The sequence below is a fragment of the Cheilinus undulatus genome, linkage group 18, assembly GCF_018320785.1.
Source record: "Cheilinus undulatus linkage group 18, ASM1832078v1, whole genome shotgun sequence".
Taxonomy (NCBI): domain Eukaryota; kingdom Metazoa; phylum Chordata; class Actinopteri; order Labriformes; family Labridae; genus Cheilinus; species Cheilinus undulatus.
In genome coordinates, this window is record NC_054882.1 from 890,124 (window position 1) to 901,785 (window position 11,662).

General features: G+C 53.1%; 1 protein-coding gene across 1 annotated transcript; it reads right to left on the minus strand.

Annotated features, from left to right (window-relative positions):
- Positions 1-3,563: 3,563 nt before the first annotated feature.
- On the minus strand, positions 3,564-11,256 carry snx6 (sorting nexin 6). Its single transcript, XM_041812947.1, has 12 exons — positions 11,107-11,256; positions 10,620-10,730; positions 10,211-10,332; positions 9,998-10,121; positions 8,871-8,966; positions 8,687-8,792; positions 8,530-8,605; positions 8,403-8,442; positions 7,910-7,996; positions 7,260-7,419; positions 5,780-5,865; positions 3,564-5,628 (listed from the first exon to the last, which is right to left on the minus strand). The coding sequence occupies exons 1-12, from the start codon at positions 11,242-11,244 to the stop codon at positions 5,575-5,577; spliced, it is 1,200 nt and encodes a 399-aa protein (XP_041668881.1). The 5' UTR covers positions 11,245-11,256; the 3' UTR covers positions 3,564-5,574.
- Positions 11,257-11,662: the final 406 nt, after the last annotated feature.

The following is an 11,662-nucleotide window of genomic DNA, read 5'->3' on the forward strand; positions in this document are numbered from 1 at the left end:
CAAACTTGAAAGAACATTTTGGACAATTATTACATCAGTTCTAACACCAAAAACAAGCGCTAAAATGTAGGAAAGCCAAAATGTAATGTCCTCATATGTGGACGCAGGGTCTTAGGAGGTTAATATACCTCAAAGCAGTGGTTCTCAACAGGTGGGTTGGGACCCAGACAAGGGTCATGGAGCAGTTCTCGACTGATTCCTCCTCTGTCTGATAAAGTCAAAGGTTTTGAAAAGCACTGACTCATTTATATTGTTCATCAGGACAGAAGCAGGGGCTTTATCATTTAAGGTGTTAAATCAGCTGTCAGAGGTTTCACTTTTAAAGCTGAATAATCTCAGGATTTCTAAAATTAATCACTGTTAATCGCACCCTTGTCCATCCTATTCTAAAAGTTTGCATTCAAAACTGTTTTTTTCCTGCCTTAAACAGACTCTGACTTCCTGTTTGGAAACAGACCTGCTTTTATTTTGAAAGGTAGATCAGAGATCATAACATGGAGTGGGCCACAGAAAAAGGAATTTGTTCGGGATTGCCGGTACCCGATCCGTCCTGGAAACCTGATTTGTACTGCACATGTGCAAACGCGTCTACATCCACTCTGCAGCCTCTCGAAGCTAGGCTCGGATCAGCACTCAGATTCCACTGGTCAGATTTAGGGGTGGCTCAGTGGGGTGGGTTTGGATTTTAATAGATTAGCTTCCTGGGGAATTCCACTGGTTAGGGTTAGATTCATTTATGGAGGAGCATGTTTGCACATGGGCAGTACAAATCTGGTTTTCGGATCGGGTACTGACAAGGATTGAAAAGAGAAGAAGTGAGGACTAGAAAGGTAAAGGATGTGTCTGACTGTCCACTGAGCTGTCACTTCCTGTTTCCTTCAAAGTAAAAGCTTCAGAGGATCTCCTCTAGAGACAGAAGAATCAGACAGTCCTCCTTCCTGCTCTGTACCCCTGCCTGCTTCTGTGGAGGACAGCTGCAGTTTAACTAAGACCCCTTTACAACCAGGGTTTAGAGTTCTGGTCTACTGAAAACCTGACTCTCCAGTACTCTGGTCCTGACTCTCCAGGACTCTGGTCCTGACTCTCCTGGACTCTGGTCCTGACTCTCCAGTACTCTGGTCCTGACTCTCCAGTACTCTGGTCCTGACTCTTCAGTACTCTGGTCCTGACTCTCCAGGACTCTGGTCCTGACTCTCCAGTACTCTGGTCCTGACTCTCCAGTACTCTGGTCCTGACTCTCCAGGACTCTGGTCCTGACTCTTCAGTACTCTGGTCCTGACTCTCCAGGACTCTGGTCCTGACTCTCCAGTACTCTGGTCCTGACTCTTCAGTACTCTGGTCCTGACTCTTCAGGACTCTGGTCCTGACTCTCCAGGACTCTGGTCCTGACTTCCCAGAACTCTGGTCCTGACTTTCCAGTACTCTGGTCCTGACTCTCCAGGACTCCGGTCCTGACTCTCCTGGACTCTGGTCCTGACTCTCCAGTACTCTGGTCCTGACTCTCCAGGACTCTGGTCCTGACTCTCCTGGACTCTGGTCCTGACTCTCCAGTACTCTGGTCCTGACTCTCCAGTACTCTGGTCCTGACTCTCCAGTACTCTGGTCCTGACTCTTCAGTACTCTGGTCCTGACTCTCCAGGACTCTGGTCCTGACTCTCCAGTACTCTGGTCCTGACTCTCCAGTACTCTGGTCCTGACTCTCCAGGACTCTGGTCCTGACTCTTCAGTACTCTGGTCCTGACTCTCCAGGACTCTGGTCCTGACTCTCCAGTACTCTGGTCCTGACTCTTCAGTACTCTGGTCCTGACTCTTCAGGACTCTGGTCCTGACTCTCCAGGACTCTGGTCCTGACTTCCCAGAACTCTGGTCCTGACTTTCCAGTACTCTGGTCCTGACTCTCCAGGACTCCGGTCCTGACTCTCCTGGACTCTGGTCCTGACTCTCCAGTACTCTGGTCCTGACTCTCCAGTACTCTGGTCCTGACTCTCCAGTACTCTGGTCCTGACTCTCCAGTACTCTGGTCCTGACTCTCCAGTACTCTGGTCCTGACTCTCCAGTACTCTGGTCCTGACTCTTCAGTACTCTGGTCCTGACTCTCCAGGACTCTGGTCCTGACTCTCCAGTACTCTGGTCCTGACTCTTCAGTACTCTGGTCCTGACTCTTCAGGACTCTGGTCCTGACTCTCCAGGACTCTGGTCCTGACTCACCAGGACTCTGGTCCTGACTTCCCAGAACTCTGGTCCTGACTCTCCAGTACTCTGGTCCTGACTCTCCAGGACTCTGGTCCTGACTCTCCAGTACTCTGGTCCTGACTCTTCAGAACTCTGGTCCTGACTCTCCAGGACTCTGGTCCTGACTCACCAGGACTCTGGTCCTGACTTCCCAGAACTCTGGTCCTGACTCACCAGGACTCTGGTCCTGACTTCCCAGAACTCTGGTCCTGACTCTCCAGTACTCTGGTCCTGACTCTCCAGTACTCTGGTCCTGACTCTCCAGGACTCTGGTCCTGACTCTCCAGGACTCTGGTCCTGACTCTCCAGTACTCTGGTCCTGACTCTCCAGGACTCTGGTCCTGACTCACCAGTACTCTGGTCCTGACTCTCCTGGACTCTGGTCCTGACTCTCCTGGACTCTGGTCCTGACTCTCCAGTACTCTGGTCCTGACTCTCCAGTACTCTGGTCCTGACTCTCCTGGACTCTGGTCCTGACTCTCCAGGACTCTGGTCCTGACTCTCCAGTACTCTGGTCCTGACTCTCCAGGACTCTGGTCCTGACTCTCCTGGACTCTGGTCCTGACTCTCCAGTACTCTGGTCCTGACTCTCCAGGACTCTGGTCCTGACTCTCCAGGACTCTGGTCCTGACTCACCAGGACTCTGGTCCTGACTCTCCAGGACTCTGGTCCTGACTCTCCTGGACTCTGGTCCTGACTCTCCAGGACTCTGGTCCTGACTCTCCAGTACTCTGGTCCTGACTCTCCAGGACTCTGGTCCTGACTCACCAGGACTCTGGTCCTGACTCTCCAGGACTCTGGTCCTGACTCTCCTGGACTCTGGTCCTGACTCTCCAGGACTCTGGTCCTGACTCTCCAGGACTCAGGTCCTGACTCTCCAGGACTCTGGTCCTGACTCACCAGGACTCTGGTCCTGACTTCCCAGAACTCTGGTCCTGACTCTCCAGTACTCTGGTCCTGACTCTCCAGGACTCTGGTCCTGACTCTCCAGGACTCTGGTCCTGAATCACCAGGACTCCGGTCCTGACTTCCCAGAACTCTGGTCCTGACTCTCCAGTACTCTGGTCCTGACTCTCCAGTACTCTGGTCCTGACTCTCCAGGACTCTGGTCCTGACTCTCCTGGACTCTGGTCCTGACTCTCCTGGACTCTGGTCCTGACTCTCCAGTACTCTGGTCCTGACTCTCCAGTACTCTGGTCCTGACTCTCCAATACTCTGGTCTTGATTCTCCAGGACTCTGGTCCTCCACTGACCTTCATGTTACACCAGTATAGACCCCCCTGCCCGTCTCCCTCCCAGTCCTCCCAGTAAAGCGTGACACAGCAGCGGGGTTTAAGAAAGTGTCCGTAGAGTTTTATTCAGTCTCAGGATGACCAGGGTGGATCACAGACCTGCTGAAGTTTATACCACTAAAATGTTGTGATTTCAGAATCGGCTCTTTTTATTTTGTTGAATCAGAAATGGAAGCTTTGGTCACATAAGAGTGAAAAAACATTCGTATACAGTGCACTTTAAAAAAGAAGGGGAACAAAAAACCGTCTAATTTTTACAGGAAATCAAAGAGAGCGAGTGATGGACGTTAAGGCAAACAGAGCGACGCTCCACTGCCAGCTGGAATGACAGAAGAGATGAAGACAGGCTAGAGTTAGTGACGACCAGGAGGATGATTAGCGCTCGTTAGTGAACTAAAACAAACATATACAAGGCTTTATTTAGTGACACTTTCATAAGAACAGGAACCAGAGAGCTCCTCCACACAGCAGCACAGGAAGTCAGCCACACAAGAAAACACCCGCCAAAATAAGACGACAGAGGAGAGGGGAGGGGAGGAGGAGGGCAGACCTCAGCACCTGGACCGGACTGGAACTAGACCTGGTCATCAGTGACTTTAGAGACTGGAGAACGGTTCCTAACGTCTGCTAAAGTCCTGAATGTATCAGGGTGAGCTGCACGCCATGACCCCAGATTAACGTACCTGGACCTGGACTGGGGCTACGCATACTAGACTCACATCCTGGACTCCAGATTTAAACCCTGACCCTGAATCTAGAAAAAACAAGCACACCTGTCTGATAGCACGGCAACCACACAAGTCCTGGACCCAGACTACTACACAAGTCCTGGACCCGGACTACTGTTTACAGATCAAACGCTGCAGCTGAGGGGGCCTGGGGGCCCTCAGTGTTAGGGAGCCCACAGACCCTCAGTGTTAGGGGGCCTGGGGGCCCTCAGTGTTAGGGGGCCTGGGGGCCCTCAGTATTGGGGGGCCCGGGGGCCCTCAGTATTGGGGGGCCCACAGGGCTCTCTCTCTCTCTCTCTCTGATATCAGACTCTACCCACGGCTCCGTCTTTCAGACCTTTGTCCTGACTGTGAGAGGATTCTTGCGTCTCTGAAACTGGTTTTAGTTTGGTTCTGGTCCTTGTCGACGTTATTGATCACTAAAACTGAACTGTTCTAGAAATGATCCACGGATGTGAAAACGCTGGTTTAACCAAAACTCTGAACCGTTCTCTGGTGGATCTGGCGTCTCCTATCTCAGATTAAAAAAAAAAAAAAAAAAAAAAAAAAAAGCTTTATTTAATCTTAAAGCTTGTCAACGTCGACCTCCAGTCACATGACCTGCAGCCCTAACGGATCAGTGATGTCATTGATTAGTCACTGATTGGTTTTCTACAGCCCAGCATACACGGTCAGGTCTACATCAGCGGGACCAACCGTCCCACCTCTGGAGCCGCCCAGTCCAGCGGCCTCTTGCTGTGTGGACGTGGCGTCCTTCATGATTGGCCAATAGCAGGAAACTGACAGGAAGGAGAAGCTGCAGAGGAGCGAGGGTTTCCTCTGCAGCTTCTCCATGGTGTCCAAACATCTCTGATGAGGATGGAGGAGATCCTGATCACTGAATAAACCTCTCAGGGCCGGCGGTCTAGGACTCATCAGGTTTCTGAACATGCTCGCTGAAGACCAGCTCTGGTTTCTGATGTATCAGCACCCCCTAGTGGACGTTTGAAGGAGGAGGGTTATTTTCATTCTTTCTATCGTTTGAGGATCAGGATCTCTTGGGTCTCTCAGGTGAACCTGTAGACCCAGTCCAGGTGCTGCTAGTGGTCTGATAACCTGTACAGGTACTAGAGGAGGAGGGGGGGGGTTAAAGATGAAGAGGACGGTGTCTGGTTACAGATGAAGACTCCCTGTTTCTATTTTTAACTCTCTCTCTCTGGTCCACAGTTCTTAGTGTTGATCGTCCATCCGCCTCGCTCCGCCCCATGATGTGTGTGTCCAGTTACATGGGCAGGGCTCTAGCGAAGGGGCGTTTCTGGTTGGATGTAGGCGGAGTCACACAGTTAAGTGTTTCCTTTCAGGACACCCAGACAGGACTGGAGCAGCTGGAGGTTACCCTAAAAGGAGAGGGGCGGAGTCAGAGGCAGGTACACAGGTAAAGGTCAGTGTTCCTCTGGTCACTGAGCTCATGTTTATCAGGGTGCAGAAGTACCCGTACCCCCACCCTGTCACTGACAGGTTTCATGGTGTCATGCAGCAAGTGGTTACCTTGGCGTGTTTGAGCTCCAGCTCAGCCAGCTCCACCAGGTTCTTCCTGAACGCCGCCACTCGCCTCGTCTTAAAGTCGATGAGCTCTGAACAGGAACACAGACATGTTAGCACAGGTGAGACTTACCTGTCTCAGGGTCAAAGGGTAAAGCAGTCTGACTCAGGTACTGAGGGGACTCCAGGGGACTGAGGAGGACTCTGGGGGGACTGAGGGGACTGAGGAGGACTCTGGGGGGACTGAGGGGACTGAGGAGGACTCTGGGGGGAATGTGGGGACTGAGGAGGACTATGGGGGGACTGAGGAGGACTCTGGGGGGACTGAGCAGGACTCTGGGGGGACTGAGGAGGACTGAGGAGGACTCTGGGGGGACTGAGGAGGAATCGGGGGGGACTGTGGGGACTGAGGAGGACTATGGGGGGACTGAGGAGGACTCTGGGGGGACTGAGGGGACTGAGGAGGACTCTCGGGGGACTTAGGGGACTGAGGAGGAGTCTGGGGGGACTGAGGGGACTGAGGAGGACTATGGGGGGACTGAGGAGGACTCTGGGGGACTGGGGACTGGAGGACTCTGGGGGACTGAGGAGGACTCTGGGGGGAATGTGGGGACTGAGGAGGACTATGGGGGGACTGAGGGGACTGAGGAGGACTCTGGGGGGACTGAGGGGACTGAGGAGGACTCTGGGGGGAATGTGGGGACTGAGGAGGACTATGGGGGGACTGAGGAGGACTCTGGGGGGACTGGGGGGACTGAGGAGGGCTCTGGGGGGACTATGCAGGACTCTGGCGGGACTGAGGAGGACTGAGGTGGAGTCTGGGTGGAGGGGGGGGACTGAGGAGGACTGAGGAGGGCTCTGGGGGGACTAAGCAGGACTCTGGGGGAGTGGGGGACTGAGGTCGACTCTGGGGACTTGGGGACTGAGGAGGACTCTGGGAGGACTGTGGGGACTGAGGAGGGCTCTGGGGGACTGAGGAGGACTCTGGGGAGACTGGGGGACTGAGGAGGACTCTGGGGGACTGGGGGACTGAGGAGGACTCTGGGGGACTGGGGGACTGAAGAGGACTCTAGGGGGACTGAGGGAACTGAGGAGGACTCTGGGGGGACTGAGGGGACTGAGGAGAGCTCTGGGGGGACTGGGGGGACTGAGGAGGGCTCTGGGGGGACTGAGGAGGACTCTGGGGGGACTGGGGGGACTGAGGAGGACTCTGGGGGGACTGAGGGGACTGAGGAGGGCTCTGGGGGGACTAAGCAGGACTCTGGGGGGAGTGGGGGGACTGAGGAGGACTCTGGGGGACTGGGGGGACTGAGGAGGGCTCTGGGAGGACTGTGGGGACTGAGGAGGGCTCTGGGGGGACTGAGGGGACTGAGGAGGACTCTGGGGGGACTGAGGGGACTGAGGAGGGCTCTGGGGGGACTTTGGGGACTGAGGAGGGCTCTGGGAGGACTGTGGGGACTGAGGAGGGCTCTGGGACTGGGCTAACCTTGCTTGGCAGACTCAGAGATCTTCTCAAACTTGTGGCAGCAGAGTTGCTGGCTGGTCTCGGCCTGCAGGACGTCCCTGTTCTTGGCCCGGGCTTTGTCCAGAGCTTTGTTGGCGTTCTCGTAGTCCACCAGAGCTCGGCTCCTCCGGTACAGGAGGTCCTGGTACGGGTCACAGGGTTTTGGGTGTCAGTCTTTAGATCATAAACTGACCAATCAGAGAGCAGGTCTGATGTACACAGACTATTTGAACTTCATTTTGAAGGAAATACTGGGACAGACAGACACAGACCACACAGGACCGGGACCTGGATTTGATCCTATGACCAGAGCACTCAGGACTACAGCCTCTGTACAGGGACCCTGATCCACAGGCAGATTTAAATCCTCCTGATTTTATTCAATGGTTCAACATTAACGATAATAAACCCTGATCCACCACCTCTCTTTAGACCAGGGCTCCTCTAATGGGGGGGCGGACTCACTGGTTTCCCTGAAGGAGGTCTGGACTACATGTTCCTACTACAACAGCTTAAAGTATGGAGCCAGTCTGGAGGAGGCTGGTTTCTGTGGATATGGTGTTCCTTAGGACTTAAAACATCTAAAACCAGTAAAACCAGTAAAACCAGTGAAACCAGTGCTTTAAACGGACCTTGGCAGCCTGTGACTCTCTCAGGTAATACTTGAGCAGGTCGGCCAGCTTCAGGTCTTCGTCTGCTGCGACTCGAGCTTCAATTTTCTACAAAAACACAAAGAGACAGACAGTCAGAGGATTCAGGGGCCCGGTGAAGTCCAGCTGCAGTCAGAGCTCCATGAAGGGGGTCAACATCACCCCCGTACTCTAGATGGCGCCGTGCTCCCTGTCAGTGAAGAACGGTCACACCTACGGCTCAGAGGAGGACCTGGACCCGGACCTGCACAAGTACAGCAGGTCTTAAAGGGACAGAGACCTTTAGAGCTGACCTTAGTCTGATCCCTGAGAATCCTGGAGCCTTCTGAACCAGCTACAGAGTCCAAACTGATCCAGTGGGACCAGACTTCAGGGTCAGGTGTACCTGGATCCAGACCTGAGTCCCTGAAGTGAAACCCCTCTAATAAAGTCCGGCTTTAGTGGCGGGATGCTCTGATGTTTTCTATGGCCTTACCCTGGTTTTCTCAAACAGCTCCGAGACTTTCAGGAAGAACCTGCAACAGAAGAAACAGGAAGTAGATCAGGAGCAGGAAGTGATGTCAGGGTCAATCAGCTGTTCAACGCAGAGACAGCGTTCGTACTTGCAGAGGTCCGTGGAGTCCTGTGTACCTAACGTGTAGAGAGACGAGGCGATTCTGTTGATGTCGTCTGCTGCGTCTGAGCATACAAACACATCATAACGTTACCCATAATGCACCTGTGCAGCGTCTGCTGTCTCTAAGATCTGCTGAGACTCACTTTTGTGCGAGCGGATCATTCTGTCAGACTTGGCCGAGGCGTCTTTGACTCTGTTGTGATATTCTAACAGGAACGTTTTCTCGTGTTCAAAAAAGTCGTCGACGTCCTGACGGGCACAAACAGGAAGTATTAACATCACAGACACCACAGAAGAAGAAATCGACTCTACACTGGGGTGACTCACCTTAACCCCGGCCACCAGCACGCCGTCAGCTGACTTCACCACGTTCTTAAAGAAATCCTCCAACTTTTCCTTCTTGTTCTTCCCTCGTACGCTCAGCTGAGACAGGAGAGAGATCAAAGGTCACCAAACAACAACAGTAACTATGGGAACAGCAGCATGGTGACAGTATACAACTCCAGGTCCAGGTGTGTCAGGAGAGTCCAGGTGTGTGAGGTGAGTCCAGGTGTGTGAGGTGAGTCCAGGTGTGTCAGGTGAGTCCAGGTGTCTCAGGTGAGTCCAGGTGTGTGAGGTGAGTCCAGGTGTCTCAGGTGAATCCAGGTGTGTGAGGTGAGTCCAGGTGTGTGAGGTGAGTCCAGGTGTGTGAGGTGAGTCCAGGTGTGTGAGGTGAGTCCAGGTGTGTGAGGTGAGTCCAGGTGTCTCAGGTGAGTCCAGGTGTCTCAGGTGAGTCCAGGTGTGTGAGGTGAGTCCAGGTGTGTGAGGTGAGTCCAGGTGTGTGAGGTGAGTCCAGGTGTGTCAGGTGAGTCCAGGTGTGTGAGGTGAGTCCAGGTGTGTGAGGTGAGTCCAGGTGTGTGAGGTGAGTCCAGGTGTCTCAGGTGAATCCAGGTGTGTGAGGTGAGTCCAGGTGTGTGAGGTGAGTCCAGGTGTGTGAGGTGAGTCCAGGTGTGTGAGGTGAGTCCAGGTGTCTCAGGTGAGTCCAGGTGTCTCAGGTGAGTCCAGGTGTGTGAGGTGAGTCCAGGTGTGTGAGGTGAGTCCAGGTGTGTGAGGTGAGTCCAGGTGTGTCAGGTGAATCCAGGTGTGTGAGGTGAGTCCAGGTGTGTGAGGTGAGCCCAGGTGTGTCAGGTGAGTCCAGGTGTGTGAGGTGAGTCCAGGTGTGTGAGGTGAGTCCAGGTGTGTGAGGTGAGTCCAGGTGTGTGAGGTGAGCCCAGGTGTGTCAGGTGAGTCCAGGTGTGTGAGGTGAGTCCAGGTGTGTCAGGTGAGTCCAGGTGTGTCAGGTGAGTCCAGGTGTGTCAGGTGAGTCCAGGTGTGTGAGGTGAGTCCAGGTGTGTCAGGTGAGTCCAGGTGTGTCAGGTGAGTCCAGGTGTGTGAGGTGAGTCCAGGTGTGTGAGGTGAGTCCAGGTATGACTCACATCCTGGTTGTACTCCAGGAAGACATGGAAGTTGAGGTCTTTCCTGAGGACGGGATGAGCAGCGACGCGGCACAGGAAGACCTCGTGCATGGCGACAGTCTTCTTGAAGATGGCGAGGTACTCTCTGAGAGGAAGCACACAGAGGTCAGAGTGACAAACAACAACCTGAAGGGCGGGGCTCAGGTGAGCTGAACATGTCTGTGAGGGACTCACGCCTCCAGCTCCTGCTTCATCTTGGTGAACTCCTCCTTCGTCATGGATCCTTCTCCCTCCCCCAGCTTCTGCAGCTTCTCTCTGGAGGCGTCAAAGTCTGGTCTGGGAGGGGCTGGAGGGATCTACAGCACGCCAACGAAGACGACAGTCAGCAACAAAAACCAAATCTTACCTGTAGTTTGGACACTGTAGTTTACCTGCAGCTCTGTCTGTGGTTACTCAAGAATATTAGGACTGCTTCATCAGTCAGACATCAGGATCTACATGAACATGTCTACACGTCTGTCTGTAAACTCTGCTGATGTTAGCATGTCAGATATGAACATAACTCCACGTCTCTGTCATGTATTCTATCTAAACTAAAGGTTAGTATTGCGGCATCAGGACAGCCCTAGAGTGTTGTTCTTACGATGTATCCGGCGTAGTCTTCGTTCTCCACGAAGGAGTCGTGCAGCCAGATGAACTCTTCATGCTGTCGAACCACCGAGAACTCGTTCTGCTTGAAGTTAGGGAGCGTGCTCTGAACAAGACAGCAGAATCACAGGAAAGTCACCATTTCACAGGAAGTAGAAACACCTGAATAAGAGCCCACGCCTCTGAGTGAAGTGGCTCCAAACAAGTCTAGAACCAGGATCCACCACAAACCATGAGCCGCATCTCTCACAGGCAGAACCAGGTTCTTATAGGAACCCTCATACAGATCTAATAAGGTCCTTTACACCCATGGCTGTCTAACTGCTGCCCCTCACCAGGTCTCCCCCACTCTAAAACCCAGACCAGATCTCAGTGGGACTAACCTGTTAAATAAAACCCCCACTCTAAAACCCAGACCAGATCTCAGTGGGACTAACCTGGTTAAATAAAACCACCACTCTAAAACCCAGACCAGATCTCACCTTGGTGTGGACGGTGAACTTGACCTTGTCTCTCTCACTCAAAGCGTCGGAGATGTCGACCTGCAGCGTGGCGTCCGTCTGCAGATCCACGTTCACCGCTCGCGGCTGCAGGAGGAGCACAGAGACAACATATCCCATAATGCATCACATCCAGACAGTAACCACAAACACAGAGATGGTGGCACTAGCATGGTAGCATCATAGCATGGTAGCATTGCAGCATAGCGGCATCATAGCATGGTAGCATGGTAGCATCATAGCATTGTAGCACAGCATAGCATCATGGCATGATAGCATTGTAGCATGTTAGCATCATAGCACAGCATAGCATCATAGCATGGTAGCCTTGTTGCATCATAGCATGGTAGCATTGTAGCACAGTAGCATCATAGCACGGTAGCATTGTAGCACAGCAGCATCATAGCATGGCAGCATTGTAGCATGGTAGCATCATAGCATTGTAGCGTAGCATAGCATCATAGCATTGTAGCATAGTGGCATCATAGCATGGTAGCATTGCAGTATAATAGCATGGTAGCATCATAGCATGGTAGCA

Excerpts from the sequence above, each read along its gene's own strand:
- snx6 (XM_041812947.1), bottom strand. The coding sequence starts at position 11,244 with ATGGGATATGTTGTCTCTGTGCTCCTCCTGCAGCCGCGAGCGGTGAAC. Across the intron at positions 8,967-9,997 it reads TCCTGGAGTACAACCAGGAT|CTGAGCGTACGAGGGAAGAA; the intron begins GTGAGTCATACC and ends CTCCTGTCTCAG. Across the intron at positions 8,606-8,686 it reads AATGATCCGCTCGCACAAAA|ACGCAGCAGACGACATCAAC; the intron begins GTGAGTCTCAGC and ends TTGTATGCTCAG.